This window comes from Drosophila teissieri, chromosome 2R (genome assembly GCF_016746235.2).
Source record: "Drosophila teissieri strain GT53w chromosome 2R, Prin_Dtei_1.1, whole genome shotgun sequence".
NCBI lineage: Eukaryota > Metazoa > Arthropoda > Insecta > Diptera > Drosophilidae > Drosophila > Drosophila teissieri.
The window spans coordinates 5,156,296-5,171,473 of NC_053030.1; the positions used below are offsets into that span (position 1 = coordinate 5,156,296).

The window sequence follows — 15,178 nt, forward strand, 5'->3', positions numbered from 1 at the left end:
GTAATTTTGATTTCCACCTAGTTTCACAACGGTTATAAATAATGTTTAGGCCTTTGAGTTTCTATTCTCGTCTCTTGAAATGGATTACATATACTCCTTATGAATTCCTTTTTTCCGTTAATTCAAATGATTTTTAAGGATTCTTGCATATGAAAACTGCCTTTTGACTAGCGATCCGCCGTGCATTAGCTATTACAACGCACTATGCGGAACTGAGGTTTTTACATTAATATATGAATAACAAATAGTCTAGCTTAGCTCAAAATGCACCATATACAGGATAAAAGATAGATGTCGAGCGTTTTTAACTGGCCAAGCTACCAAGTTTCTGGTACAGGGACGTAATGGCGCCAATGCTGGTTAGGACCATTAGGACCATAGTGACGACCTGCATGAGAACAACGAAATCCTGGCCTTGGCCCCTGAAAATTCCAGTCTGCGTGTATCCGTAAAACTGCGCCATCATGGCGATGACGAAGGCGGCAAAGCTGAGGACCACGTGGAAGGTCTTGTTGACCAAAGGTGAGATGGTCCTGCTCAGGCATCTCGCCAGGAAGGCGACAAGTCCACTCAGCAATGAGATCAGGCACAGGATGAAGGCGGCGAAACCCAGGCGTGCATGCAACGTGACGCTGATTGCCCAATCGTCACGTATTAGTTGGATCAAACAGCCGGCCATGCCCATGCCGCCCCCCAGGATCTGAAGGACCACGTGAAAGGCAGTCTTGTACTTTCGGGAGTAACGCACCGTTAGCCAACTACCGTCGTAGAAGCACATCATTCCCTCGGCCATTAGGAACACAAATCCGAAGGTAACCAGCCAGGCATGCAGGCGAATTCCCGAGAGGTCCTGGCGCAAACAGGTCCAGCTGACCCAAATGGTGACGAATCCTATGCACAGCTGGTTGATCACATATAGCGCCGATTCTATATGCTGCAGCACTGACGTTGGTTTGGACTTTTCATCGCTCATTGTGGCGCTACCTTGGAATTATTTCACAGAAATTGTAATTGCAATTTCAAGAAATTAGTAATTTTAATTTCAAGAAATTAGTAATTTTAAGTTCACAAACACTGTACTATAAGATTCACAAGAGCTTCAGTTTAATTTCGCAAAGGTTGTAATTTTGATTTCCACCTAGTTTCACAACGGTTATAAATAATGTTTAGGCCTTTGAGTTTCTATTCTCGTCTCTTGAAATGGATTAAATATATTCCTTATGAATTCCTTTTTTCCGTTAATTCAAATGATTTTTAAGGATTCTTCCATATGAAAACTTCCTTTTGCTATTACAACGCACTATGCGGAACTGAGGTTTTTATTGCCTTCACCGTAGCTTTGTGACTTTCACTAGACTGGCGTACAATTTGTTTGCTATCGGGCTATCAGCGAAACATTTTGGGTGCCTCATTCTAATGCAGCAGACTTAAAGGATTATACAATATTATTAAGTGGTCGGCGCTGCATGTACACGTTCGCAGTATCGTGGGCCAGGAGATCTAATCGACCTTATCGACATCCATGCATTCACCCATTGATGTTGGGGCTTTCGAAACCAAAGTAACGGAGGATTACCATTCAGGGGCGCTCGACTATGCGATCGCACTCACGTTGACCATTACCCGAAAACGTCATGAACCAGGGGCTAAATTTAGAGGGGTTATTAATATTAATTAGACTCTCGTCACTCGAGTACTGGCCCACTCTGGTTCCACTCATTGATAATATACATAATACTAATGTAGTCCTCCCATCGGATCGCAAGTCACCAGCGCCTTATCGAAATGCAAAATCGCACGTACCAGATAAAAGTTACCACCTACTTGAATATACAGAAACACTGTTGATGTCTTTGGGCCAAATGTCTGGGTAGACAGGTTGAATTTTAGCCAGTCACTAAGCGACTAACAGACTGAGAATTTTTAAACCATCCACGCGCCTTAAGTAAGCACTGCGGTTTTGATAAACCATACACATTGCGATCCAATTTGCTAGCGCAATGTTTACAAATATTTATTGCTGACTCAGCAGATTCGTATCTACGATCTGACATTGAAGGTGATTAAGGTATATTGGATTTAACTTCGAGTTGTACCATAAAAATGTGGGCTGTAGAAAGCTAGGTGCCCCGATTAAAATGACATAGCTTGATTTATGAGGCTGGGGACTCGAAACTGGGACTTTAAGTGCCTCTAAAGTCGCTGAGCTCCTATTTAAGTTGATAATATTCGGTTGCCTTCCGGCCATAATTATCATAGATAACTACACTGGAAGGCTTAAGATTGGTCACTTCAAGTGTTCTGTACGCCTCGACGGGAATGCATTTATTTTCATTCTTGGCCAGACTTTCAAAGTAGACGATGACCACGGAGTCTTCATTCTTGGTATCAACGGACTGCGGAAAAAATTGATAATTTTAGGGTCTATTATTATACAAATTTTGCTAAACTCACCCCAACTCCTTCGACATCACGAATATTCTTAAAGCTTGATTTATCCCAGCTGTATCCGGAGGGCAGGGACACCTCCAAAACGACCATATCGGAGTCATTTGTGCTCTTCTCCACGAACTCCACGCACACGACCAGCTCCATTTTCGATGACAAACTCGGTTTGACCGTAGTCTGAATACTGAAGCTTGGATTAACCTCTTTTTCCTTGAAGTCATACGCATAGCTAATCTGGATGAGAGCTGCTCCAGTTCCCCTTGCCTGAACCTCCAGGAATTTGGTGCCTTGAGGGAAGTTAATCGACTGGGTCAAAAGATTGCTTTGGATAAATTTTTGGGATATGTCTTCGCTGCTGATGCTCACTTCCCAAGCGCTTGGATTGTAGCCCCACTTTTCAGCGAACTCAATCAGAGCTGTAAGACCAATAACGGATTTCTGGCTGGAGTCGAATTCTCCATAAATATTTCTCTGGGCCAAAAGCCATCGAACGGTGCGGATTGCTGACTCTGGCACATCCATTTCCGAGTTCATGAGGGAGAGCAGGGCATATGAGGTGATCTCCACATCTTGAAGGCTTCTGTCCTGCACATCCTCCGCCCACCAAATTTGGTAATTTTCCTGCTTTGCCACGGATCTAAGTTGCGCCAAAAGTTTGTCAGATTCCGGGGCCTGCGACTTTTGCAATGCATATATGGCCATTGACTTGGCCAGTGATAAGCCTGTTTCCTCGAGCTGAGATCTAAGAAAAGCCACCGCTTTGCTTATGGCTTCCGTGTTGGGCTTGGCTTGTTTCTGAAGAGCCAACAGTACACTGGATGTGAAGAAAAGAGAACTGCCGGACCTTGAAAAGTATTTCAAATCCTCCGTGAAACTTCCATCTTCATGCTGATGGCTCAGCAGAAATCCGAAACCCTTTTGCAGAATTGAACGATCTATATATATGACTGCCTCAATATCGCTTAGGTAACGCAGGACGTAAGAGGTTAACCAGATGGAACCGTTGGCTTGCGGAGGGTCAAAGTAGCTAAAGCTCCCATCTCTGTGCCAAAAGTTCAGTATATTCTGATAGCCCTCTCTTAAATTATTTTTGATTCGAGTGGCCAAAGCTCCATCGAGCTTTTTGGTTCGATTAAGGTAGCTCCACACCAAGAAGTTAACTGCCATTTTAGACATGGTCAGCTCGCCAGTGCCACCCGGTATTGAAATATCCAAGTTTTGGAGGATCGGACCGAGAGGGTCACTGAATAAAGTAAACTCGACCAATCTGGAATTTGGGAGATCAAATTGGAAGGTGCTCTTGTAGTCCTGATTCTCCTTTAAATTCACTAAGATAGCGCGATGGCTATATTCGGTACTGACATTTAATTTGTCTTTAATAACCCTTAGCGACTTATCAACAGTAATATTTTGAACTGAAGAGATTGCTGAAAATTCGAGAGGAATAAAGTTTCCCGTATAGTTGGGGCAGAAATTTACGAACGCGCTTTTGGCTCCATACTCCTCGATTTCCATTAGTTGTGTTTGACTATGTTCCAAGGAATCACGAAGGTCATTAGCTTCGAAGTCCAGTGCTAACTCGACTTTCAATAGGTCCGGTAAATGGTTGACGATCAGAACCGGAATTTTGACCGTTTCTCCTAGTTTCACTGAGTACGGCAAATGAATAAAGAGCGAGTAGGGCTTGCTTGTTCTGATTTGTGTGAAGTTACTTTGGAAGACGCCCAAACCTTTTTCAGGGTGCAAAGAAAACCCCTTGACTATCCAGGTGCCCAAGGTCTCGGGAAGCTTTATTTCCATGTCCGTCACCCTTTCTCTGACTTTTTGTATATCCGAAAACAGCCAAGACTCAGTGGTTTTCAAAGGATATCGTATTGCAGACTTGCCCTTTTTGGTAGATATCGCACGCGCGGAAACGTCTTTGTCTGCATAAAATAAATGCCATTAAGACTCTCCTATAACTAAATATGTATATATAGTTACCCATGTCGAAGTATCGAAAGATTCTTTTCTTAATCTGGGCGTTTGTCATGGTGACGAGACCAAGCCGCGATCCGGGAACGTCGTGGTAGGTGTGCAAATGAACATCGTTAAGTTTCTCTTCTAAGTACGACATGTTTATTTCATGATTTCTGGGAAGTTCCGTTGAGGGCTTGGCAAATGACAAAATATTTGACAGTTTGTTGGCATAAAACTGATAATCAATATCGTCATGTTTTATGTTATCTGTCTTTATCCTCCCTGAAATCCTTTCTTCGACCGCCAAGATGCCGACAAGGGAATTGGGTTCTGTTCTGATTCTTAGCTTGACTTCTTCTTCTCAACCAACTGCGAAGAGCAGGGTCTCCAAAATGGTCAACTTGGAGTTCTTGGACGTGTCTTTTGCCACGTAGTCTACACAAACGTCAAAATCCAGATTGGCTGTCGACATTTTCGGCAGAACAGTGACCTGAATCTGGAAACTGGGGTTCGAGTGCTGTTTAAGAACATTACACTGATAGCTTATCTGAATGAAATCTCCTCGTGCCCTTAGCATGGAACTCCAGGGACCTGGTTTTGCTGGGCAAAGTTAACCGTCTGCAGCAATGGCATATTGTTCGATATGGATATGACTGAGTTCTTATTAAGTTTGCCCGGGATTGAAGGCGATAGTTCCCAAGTTATTTTTCTCACCAAATAAACATCGGGTGATGCAGACTTCTGATTCTGGCATATCCGATTTGACCAGATTTGACCTTCATCATGACAGGCAATCAATTTGAGTTAGTATGAATCGGTTGGTTGCTATCGGAATCTTGCACCTTTGCCTTCTGCAATGGTTATATGGCCTCTTCAAGGTCGTTTGCTGTGGGGAGATGCGCGAACTGGGATTCATATTAGGAATCTGTTGCAATACCGATTCTCAGGGTAACAGGTTTTTTGATGTAGTGAACAGCCACAGTTACTTTGTAATCCCAATTGACCTTTATGGCACCAGTAGCCACAATTTGGAATTGTTTGTTATGAACCCAACAAGTTCATCTAGAAAACCCGGTTCCTTACAAAATCCAAATGGCACCTAATAGCTTTGCTTCTTTTCCTTTAATGGATGTAGAAGAGAACCAATGTCCACCAAAGCAGAGCCTTGACTGTTAAAAAGTAATTTATTTACCACTGCATGCTACCAGTCTTTCCTGTTCTTCTGCTTATGCAACTCATGGTTTCTTTTGAGATAATAATATAATTCCAGACTTTCTTACCTATCTCGATGTTGTAACTCCGAAACGTCCCCAAATGACTCCATTTTCATTTAAGAAAGAGGATTAAGTGTTAGTAAGATTTAAGGGATTGAACAAGTCCTGAACACTTATTTTATATTGAGAGGGTTCGTTTATCAAATAAACACCTTTGAATATATTTGATTCTGCAATTTCTTGGTATTTGTCAAATAGTTAGTAACCATAAGCATACGCAACTCATACGGTCTTTCGTCTATCCCATTGTACAGTCTTTCGTCGTGTTTAATACTCCAGCTTTTGTTTGGAGTGGCCTAGCTACTTATATTGTAATTGTCACAATTCTCATCCTTCTAAAGGATAGCCATTTTGTCTGTGCTTAGACTTAGCCGCAGTTGGCTAAGTGAATTGTGTCACCGGGTTGATAGGTAAATTCGCACTTTTCTTTCTCCTCCCTGTTAGTTTAAACGGCACCCTAGTTCAAAACTAACAATTTCAATGTATTTTATTTACTATCTCACAAACCGTTAAGTGACTGCCAGTCAAGGACAATCAATTAGTTTATGGTGCTTTCAAACTGTTTCTAAGATTATATTTGGATGCCGGAGGCCTTAGCACACTCTCTGATGCGCTTCGTCACTACGTTAGAACCCTTATTTTACCCAAAGTAGTAAAAGAGACATTTTGTATATACATTATAATCACAATTTTATTTGAAGTAAGGATAGAAAGTATTATTGGTTCGTTTGGTTTGGATACTCTAGCACTTGCTCTTGCACTCGTCACCCTCGCAAATGTCGCAAAGCTTCGACTCGATGGAGTAGTATTCGGTGGCCTTCTTGTTCGTGTCATAGTAATCGTAGAGGACCACCGAAGATGGCTTCTGGTTGGCCACCGCATGGGTTCTGTAGGCCTCTATGGGAATGCATTGGTTTTCGTTCTTGGCCAGATTCTCGAAGTATATAACTACCACGGAGTCACCGTTCTTGGTTTCCACCAACTGCAAGGGGATTATTTATAGATGATTTTTAGATGAAGAGAAAAGTGTAGAGTTACTAAGGAGCCTGAAACTTACCCGCACACGTTCGATGTCTCGGATGTCATTAAAGCTATCTGCATCAGCAGTATAACCAGATGGCAGGGATACCTCAAGGATGGCCATGTTGGATTCCTTGGACTTGCCCTCCTCCACGTAGTCCACGCAAACGCTTAATTCCAGTTTGGCTGGCGACGATTCCGGCAACACGGTGGTCTGAACCTTGAAGCTAGGCTTCGGCTCCTTCTCCACCACGTTGTATTGGTAGCTTATCTGGACCATAGCAGCTCCAGTGCCCTTGGCCTTAAACTCAAGCGACTTGGTGCCCTGTGGGAACTCGACAGTCTGGAGCAGCAGGTCGTTTTCCTCCGATGTGGTGAGCTTCTCGGACTTTTCACGCTTTCCCTTGTTGGAAACGGTCACCTCCCATTTGGCCGCCTCGTAGCCCGACTTCTCTGCGAACTTAATGAGGGCGGTGAGGCCCACAACCGTATCCTGTGTGGAGGCAAATCCTCCGAAGCTATTTCGTTGGGCGATCAACCAGCGAACGGTGTTCAGAACAGTGTCGGCTGTCTCCTGGTCAGATTCCAGAAGGGAAAGCAGTGCATATGATGTGATCTCCACGTCCTGACTCCAAACCCAACACCACCAGCGTCCGCAGTTTTTGGAGGCACGTAGCTTATCCAGATCCTCGGTCCACCATGTGCGATCGTCCTCTTGTTTGGCCAGGGACTTAAGACTGGCCACCTGCTTGGCAGCTTCCGGCGCCTTAGCCCTTTGCAGGGCATAAATGGCAATAGATTTTGGCAGAAGCTCTGTAGACCCTGCGGTGTTAGCGCTTAGGTAGGCTACTGCCTTGTCAATAGCAGCCTGGTTCGGTTTTTCCTCCTCCAGCAGGGCAAGCAAGGAATTTGCGGTCAAGGTCAATAGAGATCGCTGGGAGCCATAAAAATATTCTCCATGTTCCGTGAAGCTTCCATTTTCTGCCTGGCGAGTTAGTAGGAAGTCGTAGCCCTTGGCCAAGAACTGCTCATCCAGGTCAACTATATCCTTGATCTTGCTAAACGATCGCAGGACATAGGCTGTCAGCCAGGTGGAACCATTGCGCACCGGATCCTCTTCCCTCCACTTGGTGGGCCCAAAGGAGCTGAAGCTGCCGTCGTCGTGGCGATAGTGCAACATATTCTGGTAGCCCTCCTGGAGATTTCTCTTGATGCGAGTGTCCAAGGCAGGTGTGAGTTTCTTGATGCTCTTCAGGTAATCCCTCACCAGATAGTTGGGCACCAATTTGGACATGGTCTGCTCACCACAACCGCTGGGCAATCGCAAAAGGTTCTCAAGGTTCTTGACCACTGGTCCCAAGAGATCGCCCACCAATCCGAATTCCACATGCTCGGAATCGGGAACCACATCTTCCGGCACTTCCAGCTCGAAGGTGTTATTAAACTCACCCGTATCCTTAAGATTGATAAAGAATGCCCTGTTCTGGTACTGGGTAATACCTTCGGGGATTACCTTTAGCGGCTTGTGTATAGCATCTCCGGCCAGTGGTGAGATAGCCTTGAATTTAAGCAAAATATTTCCAATGACCTTGGGTCGGATCAAAAATGAGGCTCCAGCCGCTTCGTTGGCTCCCACTCTGATGTTCTGCGTACGCTTCTGGTCACCAATCACCTCATTCGAGGCATCCACAAAGTCGTATTCTTGATCCTCGTTGTCCAGCGTCAGTTCCACGTCCAGTGTCTTGGGCAGATAGTTAAACACCAGAGCCGGTACATTGATCACCTCACCTCGCTTCACAGAGTAGGGCAATCGTACGGAGACAAAGAACGGCTGGAATGTCTTGATGTGTGTCTGATCATTGGTGACACCCAATCCCTTCTGCGGATGCAGTGAAAAACCAGTGACCACCCAATTAGTGATCGTGTCGGGTATGGTCTTCACCCACTTGAAGACCTCCTCCTCAGTGCTTTCGATATCGGCAAAGATCCAGGTCTCTGCAAAATTCTTTCGCACTACTGGCGCTGCAGATGCACTATCGGCGGAGAATCCCTCGGCTTGAGGTGCTGCAGCACCAAGGGCGGCGGTCGTGGAGTGGAATACTGGACTGTCTTGTGCCACTGCTGTCTTCCTTACGGCGAAACTGCTTCCACCAAATCCTTCTGTAGCTTTTAATAATTGCAATTAAGGTTCATTATTATTATAGTACAGATATACGTACGTGTATGGTAGACGGGAGCGGTGCGATTATAGAAGAAATAGGCATTTGTCATCGTCACGACTCCAGACCGTTCTCCGGGGTAGTAGGAGTATCCACCCTGCCAGGGAGTGGAGGTGTCATAGCCATTTAGACGCCAGTTGAAAGATTCCTTGTTCAAATCGTTGTTGTTGCCCAGCAGGAGGACACTCTGATCGACGGCCAACAAACCAACGAACGACTTTGCCGGCGTCTTGATCTCCAGTGCAACGTCGGCACCCGGTTTCACTTCCTCGGGAGCCTTGATTTCAATTTGGTTCTGCAGTTCCACCTCCACACTGAATGTTTCCTCGGCATATCGGAACTCTCCAGTCTCGTCCACGTAGTAGAAGTACACCCGACCATTGGGTGCAGTGAGGAAAGAAGGCTTTATGGTGACGTTGACTGTCTTTTGGGGTTCCGCGAGATCCACACGTTTCGTTTCTAATATGTTTCCACGTCCCACAATGTTGTACACAAAGTAATTGAGCGGTCGACTTGAGTTGAGGGTTACTTGATACTCCTGACCGATCTTAAGGCTGCAATACAAGTATTATAAATGGTTAGTAAAAACCATGGAACCCTTAGTCAACCGTGAACTTACTTCCAGACATCTTTGGGCCTCTGCACTTCGGCCCTGAACCACTCCTTTTCCTCTTCAGTGCTGGGATTCTCAATATTTTTTGGTTCCCTGTAGGGATAGGTGGTGTACAGCTCTCGTGTTTCATCGACAAACTCTAACTCAATGCTATAGTAACGAGTAAAGTTGGCGATATCCGGCAAATCGGGAAGAACCACCTTGAAAGGCGCCACACTGGACTTATTCAAATGGCTCTCAAACACGAACGTTTTTTTCTCAATCTTGGGCAATTCCGGTTCTTGATGATCAACTCCAAAGTTATAGAAACCATAATTGCGTCGAATTCCTTCAGTGAACTTGGCCTAAAGTTAAATATGAATTAAGGGTCGCAATGAATAAAGAATAAAATCTCTAAGATTTCTAACCCACCTTCACAACAGACTTGGAATCTGTAATAAGTGTACCGTCGACATATGTAATCTTAAAGTTAAGTTCGTGTTCCTTGTCGGGTTTGAAGGAGAAGCAGGTGGAGTAGTCAGTGCAGGACATCTCATACCGATAGGGATACAGCTGCACACCGCTTGTTTCATTAAGCTTCACGCCGGTGAAGTCTTCCTCCACGGTGGCCGTAATCTGGGCATATGAAGACGAGGTCTTGTGCGGCAGATAACTGGCGAAGTCCTTGAGATCCATGGTCAACTTCGCCTTGCCACCGACCATGTCGGCGGTTCCAACAACAGAATGTCCGGGGTAGTCCGTTTGCACTGTCTTGCCATCCACATTCTGCCAAATGCTCGTCGAATCCAGATGGACATTGACAAGAACTTTACCATTCACTGGTTTACCATAGGTATAGCTGGGGTTACCACTGATATTAAAACGTCCTAAAACATCAAACTTCAGGTAATACTTACTTGGCCTTCAGGACGACATTGAACTCGCCATCTCGCACCGAAACCTGCTGCGTGGCATCCATTTTGACGGAATACTTGGGCAGCACGTACTTCTCCACTTCAAAGTTAACCCGCTCATCCGACCGACGCCAGCTGTGACCAAATCCTCCGAATGGTCTCCGACCACCAAAGTAAATGCCTCCGTCTGACTGCTGCTCTCCGTTCTGAACCTGAAGGGACCAGGAGCCCAATGTGGCGAACTCGGAGAGCTCGAATTTGCCAGTGTAGACGCCACCTGTGGTTTTAATGTGTTTCTCCTGTTTGATGCGATTCCTCTTGGAGTCCTCAAACCAAACCACCACTTCATCCTCGGCGGTATCCGGCAGCAGGTTCTCGTTCAGGAAGATCACTCGATAGTTGATGGTATCACCGGGCTTGTACTTTCCCTTGTCGGTCTGGATTTTGATGTATGGCTTGAAGTTTTCCCAGTTCAACTTGGTGGAGTTCTTGAACTCCAGTCCCTTGACGCCCTCCGCCGTCAGATTATATTCACCCGACTCCAACGGAGGCAGTTTGAAGGTGATCTGTTTGAATTCATCGGCAGTGGCTAATTCCACGGTTTCAGTTTCATTGTAGGAGGGTCCAGTGATGCCCACTTTAAGGGTGACGGGCTCCTTGGTCTGATGAACAGCCACGGCCACATTGTAGTCCCGGTGGGAGTGGATGGTTCCGGGACCCACAATGGTGTACATACTGGAATCGAAGAAGACGTCAAATTATTATTTTCTTAAAAAAAAACCCCGATCCGTTTGAATATGTAAATTTTGTTTATAAATTATTCGTATTTTTTGGGGCGTATTGCATTTAGTTATAGTAGCTATAGCTATCAATATGTAAAACATCAGTTCCTGACCCATCCCTAAGTATTTAAAAATAAAATTATTTTGTCTAATCTGTAGGCAAGCACAAACATGAAGCTTAAAATCTTAAACGGCACCATTAACCTCGTATTGATAATGAATCCAATCTTTAAAAGGCAATCCGAGGTTCTGTTAAAGTTTGTGAGTAATGGTTTTTGTTGATCTGTGACAGTAAATATTAAAAAATATATATATATATACCGGATAATGTTCCGGGAACCTGATCTTCTACTGAAAAGTATGAAACCGGCTCAGAGATTACATAATTCCAGCTTTTTACGATAAGCCTGTTTTCTTGCACTTACAGCCCTCGTACACGTACACCAAAATTGTTAGCGTGAACATCATTATCTTCTTTTGATTAGCTTTGTTCGAGGCGTTTATGGTATAATTCAATCTTCTGAGACTTTTAAGTGTATTCACTCACATTTATATTCGTTTGTAGCTACTAATAACTACAGGGAACGTAAAGATATACAGATATATGTTAAGATCGTGTGACAGATTTATCAACGGAACCATTAAGCCAAAGTATTTGACGTGTTCCTCTTGTTTGAGTAAAAAATTAAAAAATCCATATTCAAAATGGCTTGCAGTGAAACTCAATTAGCATCACATGTTCAGCCACGCCAAGTTCAGCTCAACAAGGTGAGATTAAAGTGGGGATGGCACCTTCAACTCAAAATTTAATAAAAAACATTATTTCAGGAGAATCTAAGCTCTGTACAGTAGTATCCCTAAATTCCACACTCTCGGTGCTCATCGTCACCACGCGGACGGGCAAACACAGTGAAATTTAAAACAAAGGTGTGATAAGGAACGATGTTTGTCATTTGTTATTTGAAATATATAGAGCAAATAGAGCACGCATAGTGGTATAGTTAGGGATTTGTAAAAACAGTAAAGATTCTCCTATAAAACCAAGGGCAAGCCAGATGAAATAAAAATTAAGTTAATACGTGATTTTGCGTATTCAAAACAACTTAATTACCTTGATGTTCATTAAAAGCCGCCCTATCTGTCTATATGCATACTTAATTAATTGAAGTATTCACCGACAACCATACAATGGCTGTGGAAATAATAGTGGTAATAAGCATTAAACATATATAATATGGGTTGGATATTAGTAATCTATACTTAAATGTTCAAGTAAGATGGTAAGCCAACCACTAGCATATTAGGAAAACGGTTAAGCATTTTGGCCATCCATTTTTATTCAAATTATCGACCGTTATTTCCACGAAGTAAGGAACAATACGTTTTATAGACCATCTTTGCAAAGAACTGTGGTATATAGCACTTCGGGTTTGATATATTCCCCTATATTTTCGCTATTCGCGAGCCCGATTCTACTAATACGCTGGCCGTAGCTGTGTATTTCGACCGATTTGATCATATAGTAAGTGGTATATTGACTTACCCCTCTGCTTTTACCGGTTCCATCGTCTGCAGCAGGGCCAAAATCCCACAAGCCGTGACAGCAAAAGCGTCTGCGCGACGCATTTCGATTGCGTTGGTGGTCAAAGGAGGGCGGGAAGGAAAATAAAAGCACAGATATTATAAGGCTATAATGCGGGATCGATTCTTGCGGAAATTTGGTAAGCGCGACTATGACCGACTGGGCTCAGAGCCGAGCTGGGACTGGTTCGGTTCGATGCCCCACGGATTTGTTATAACACCGAGCGACTCTAAAATCCCAAGCGCGGCAGACGAAGCCGAGTTCCAATGAGGCGAGCGAAGTCGTAAAAACAAACTGATAAAAATTATAAGTAAATAAAACTGGCAGTGTATGTATGTATGTACACACGCTTATGTGCCCACTGAAATCGATGACGGACGGGAGTTGGGCAAACAAAACCCAAACAATAACATAACACTGGCCACAAAAAACGCCGGCACTTGAATATTCATTCGTGAGTGTTCACTTGGACCAGTTTCAGCTGGAATATCATTCATAATTGGATTGCAAAAAGGATTTATTGGAATTTACTGCTAAAAACTTGTAAAAATTAATGTTTTGAATTTCATCATATTTCATAAATCTATATAAAGGAAATCAGGGCGAAAAAATATACGTGTTTGTATAGAAGAACAGAAAGTGGGTATTGCCCGTGGGCCGAGTGATTACCCATGGGTGATATTTCAGGTATTTGTCACAGAACTATGGTCATGCAATACTCAAATTATAACAACTTTTGTATATTTCGTGTGGGGTTTTTCGATAATTAACACTTTAATTGTCACCAATAACTGTCGCTTCGTGTTTCCGCAATAATTTAAGATATAGATTTTCCGTATAAATGATTTACGTACATAAGCTGGTTTTTGGAAAACCCCAAATGATTTATTTGGGAAGATCTCGCGTAAAGTCCCTGAATCCCTGAATTGAATACAAATATTTATGTTTTCCGTGTGTCGAATGACGTGTCGGGCAATATTATTTGGACTTGTTGATTTGCAGTGCCAACGGAACTGGCTTCTGCATCGGAATAAAGTGCCCAACTGACTAGGCGTTATATATATCGAAAACTCTCTTCTCCTCTCTGAGTCAGCTGTTGTTGTTTTCGGACGTTTCCTCAGTGGGGCATTCATAAATATGTATGTATTTGTGGCTCTCTTGATTTGCCGAATAATGACGTCACTTGCCTATATTTCGCACTGTCTTGAAAATACAACGGGTACATAGTGTAGTGATGAGTAATGCCCGAGAAGTATATATATGTATACATATATTTATTTGGCTTTTTTTTTGGTGATTCCCCGTTCGGGTTTTCTTTCGTGTGACTTAGTACGGTGTAATCCATCAGTGTTGTATTGAATACCCTGTAATCACATTAAAATTGTGTTGGGAGGGTTCATGCAAAGATATTGGGCTTAATTATTTTTTTAATATATTTTCCACTGATGTGAATTGGTTCTGCAAATCCAATTAATTAATTTGTAACAAGTAGTCCAAAACAAGGTAATACTGCAAAATACGCCTTTAAAAACTATCTATTGTAAAGCTGATATACGTATGTAAGAATATTTGAATCTTTAACCATTTCCTGAACTGTATTGTATGTATTACAGAATTGAAACTATGCAAAGCTGAACAAAATGTTTCAATTATTTTAAATCACTAGTCGGTATTGTTTGAGTTTGGAGGGTAGAAAGGCTTTGGAATCTAAGTTTTAGATAATAATGCATACATGGACATATGCGACTATGTACATCTCTTGCGATTATTCAGTGATCAATTAAAAAAGTAAATAAATGCGAACAAATGTACATACAGGGTTTATATTGTTATGGAGTCAATTAAATGACTAAGGTAACGCAAAGGTATACATAACGTAGAACTACTCAAACTTACATACTCTTTTCCATCAAATCTTCATGTAATTAACCCTTCCATTTTTATAGTTTCAAAAGCGCTGTAGCGAAGTGTTATTGTGTTATATTCTCGATTACATTGCTCGCTTTTTATCTCTCTATTTGCTTCGGTTTTTGCTGTTTATTCATCGCGCATTTGCTTTTGTTAGCAATTTCACAACAGTGATCATCATAGACAACTATTTAGGGTGGACCTAAGCAATAGCTTTAATATATTTCCGTGTATGTATGTATGTGTATATAATTTGGCAGAACTAGAAAACGAAAATCCATCAACATTCCAACATTAAGTAAGTTATTTTAAAACTTATTTAATTAGTAAATGCTAACTCCCTTGACTCTGCTTTTGGGAATCACTCATGGTGAATAACATGATTAACTCCGGTCAATTATCCAATCCGGTTTTAGATTGCTCCAAAAATACCGATAATGGCGTTTCGTCCAGCTGGAGAGCAATGCCAATCGCGACCAC

General features: G+C 42.9%; 3 protein-coding genes across 5 annotated transcripts; all 3 read right to left on the reverse strand.

The window, feature by feature from the left end:
• Positions 1–303: 303 nt before the first annotated feature.
• Positions 304–973, reverse strand: LOC122614609. The gene has a single exon (XM_043789216.1). It carries the CDS (start codon positions 971–973, stop codon positions 305–307), a length of 669 nt encoding a protein of 222 aa, XP_043645151.1. The 3' UTR covers position 304.
• Positions 974–2,194: 1,221 nt separating this feature from the next.
• On the reverse strand, positions 2,195–5,189 carry LOC122614404 (CD109 antigen-like). The gene is made up of 4 exons (XM_043788973.1): positions 5,147–5,189; positions 4,432–4,764; positions 2,455–4,373; positions 2,195–2,396 (listed from the first exon to the last, which is right to left on the reverse strand). The coding sequence occupies exons 1-4, from the start codon at positions 5,187–5,189 to the stop codon at positions 2,211–2,213; spliced, it is 2,481 nt and encodes an 826-aa protein (XP_043644908.1). The 3' UTR covers positions 2,195–2,210.
• Positions 5,190–6,345: 1,156 nt separating this feature from the next.
• LOC122614605 (alpha-2-macroglobulin-like) lies at positions 6,346–13,801 on the reverse strand. Of its 3 annotated transcripts, XM_043789212.1 has the most exons (8): positions 13,645–13,801; positions 12,752–12,821; positions 10,430–11,161; positions 9,945–10,371; positions 9,540–9,877; positions 8,921–9,474; positions 6,739–8,861; positions 6,346–6,663 (listed from the first exon to the last, which is right to left on the reverse strand). In XM_043789212.1, exons 2-8 carry the CDS (start codon positions 12,772–12,774, stop codon positions 6,424–6,426), a joined length of 4,437 nt encoding a protein of 1,478 aa, XP_043645147.1. In that variant the 5' UTR covers positions 12,775–12,821; positions 13,645–13,801; the 3' UTR covers positions 6,346–6,423. The 3 variants fall into 3 exon arrangements, with proteins under 3 accessions (XP_043645147.1, XP_043645146.1, XP_043645145.1); XM_043789211.1 differs by lacking the exon at positions 13,645–13,801 and having other exon boundaries at positions 6,739–8,858; positions 12,752–12,979; XM_043789210.1 differs by lacking the exon at positions 13,645–13,801 and having other exon boundaries at positions 12,752–12,978.
• Between the last annotated feature and the right edge of the window lie 1,377 nt (positions 13,802–15,178).

Excerpts from the sequence above, each read along its gene's own strand:
- LOC122614605 (XM_043789210.1), bottom strand. The coding sequence starts at position 12,834 with ATGCGTCGCGCAGACGCTTTTGCTGTCACGGCTTGTGGGATTTTGGCC. Across the intron at positions 9,878-9,944 it reads ATTCCAAGTCTGTTGTGAAG|GCCAAGTTCACTGAAGGAAT; the intron begins GTGGGTTAGAAA and ends ATTTAACTTTAG. Across the intron at positions 8,862-8,920 it reads CGCTCCCGTCTACCATACAC|AAGGATTTGGTGGAAGCAGT; the intron begins GTACGTATATCT and ends TAAAAGCTACAG.
- LOC122614404 (XM_043788973.1), bottom strand. The coding sequence starts at position 5,189 with ATGAAGGTCAAATCTGGTCAAATCGGATATGCCAGAATCAGAA. Across the intron at positions 4,765-5,146 it reads CGGATATGCCAGAATCAGAA|AAGAAGTCAAGCTAAGAATC; the intron begins GTCTGCATCACC and ends TTGGTTGAGAAG. Across the intron at positions 2,397-2,454 it reads GTGATGTCGAAGGAGTTGGG|TCCGTTGATACCAAGAATGA; the intron begins GTGAGTTTAGCA and ends TTTTTTCCGCAG.
- LOC122614609 (XM_043789216.1), bottom strand. The coding sequence starts at position 973 with ATGAGCGATGAAAAGTCCAAACCAACGTCAGTGCTGCAGCATATAGAA.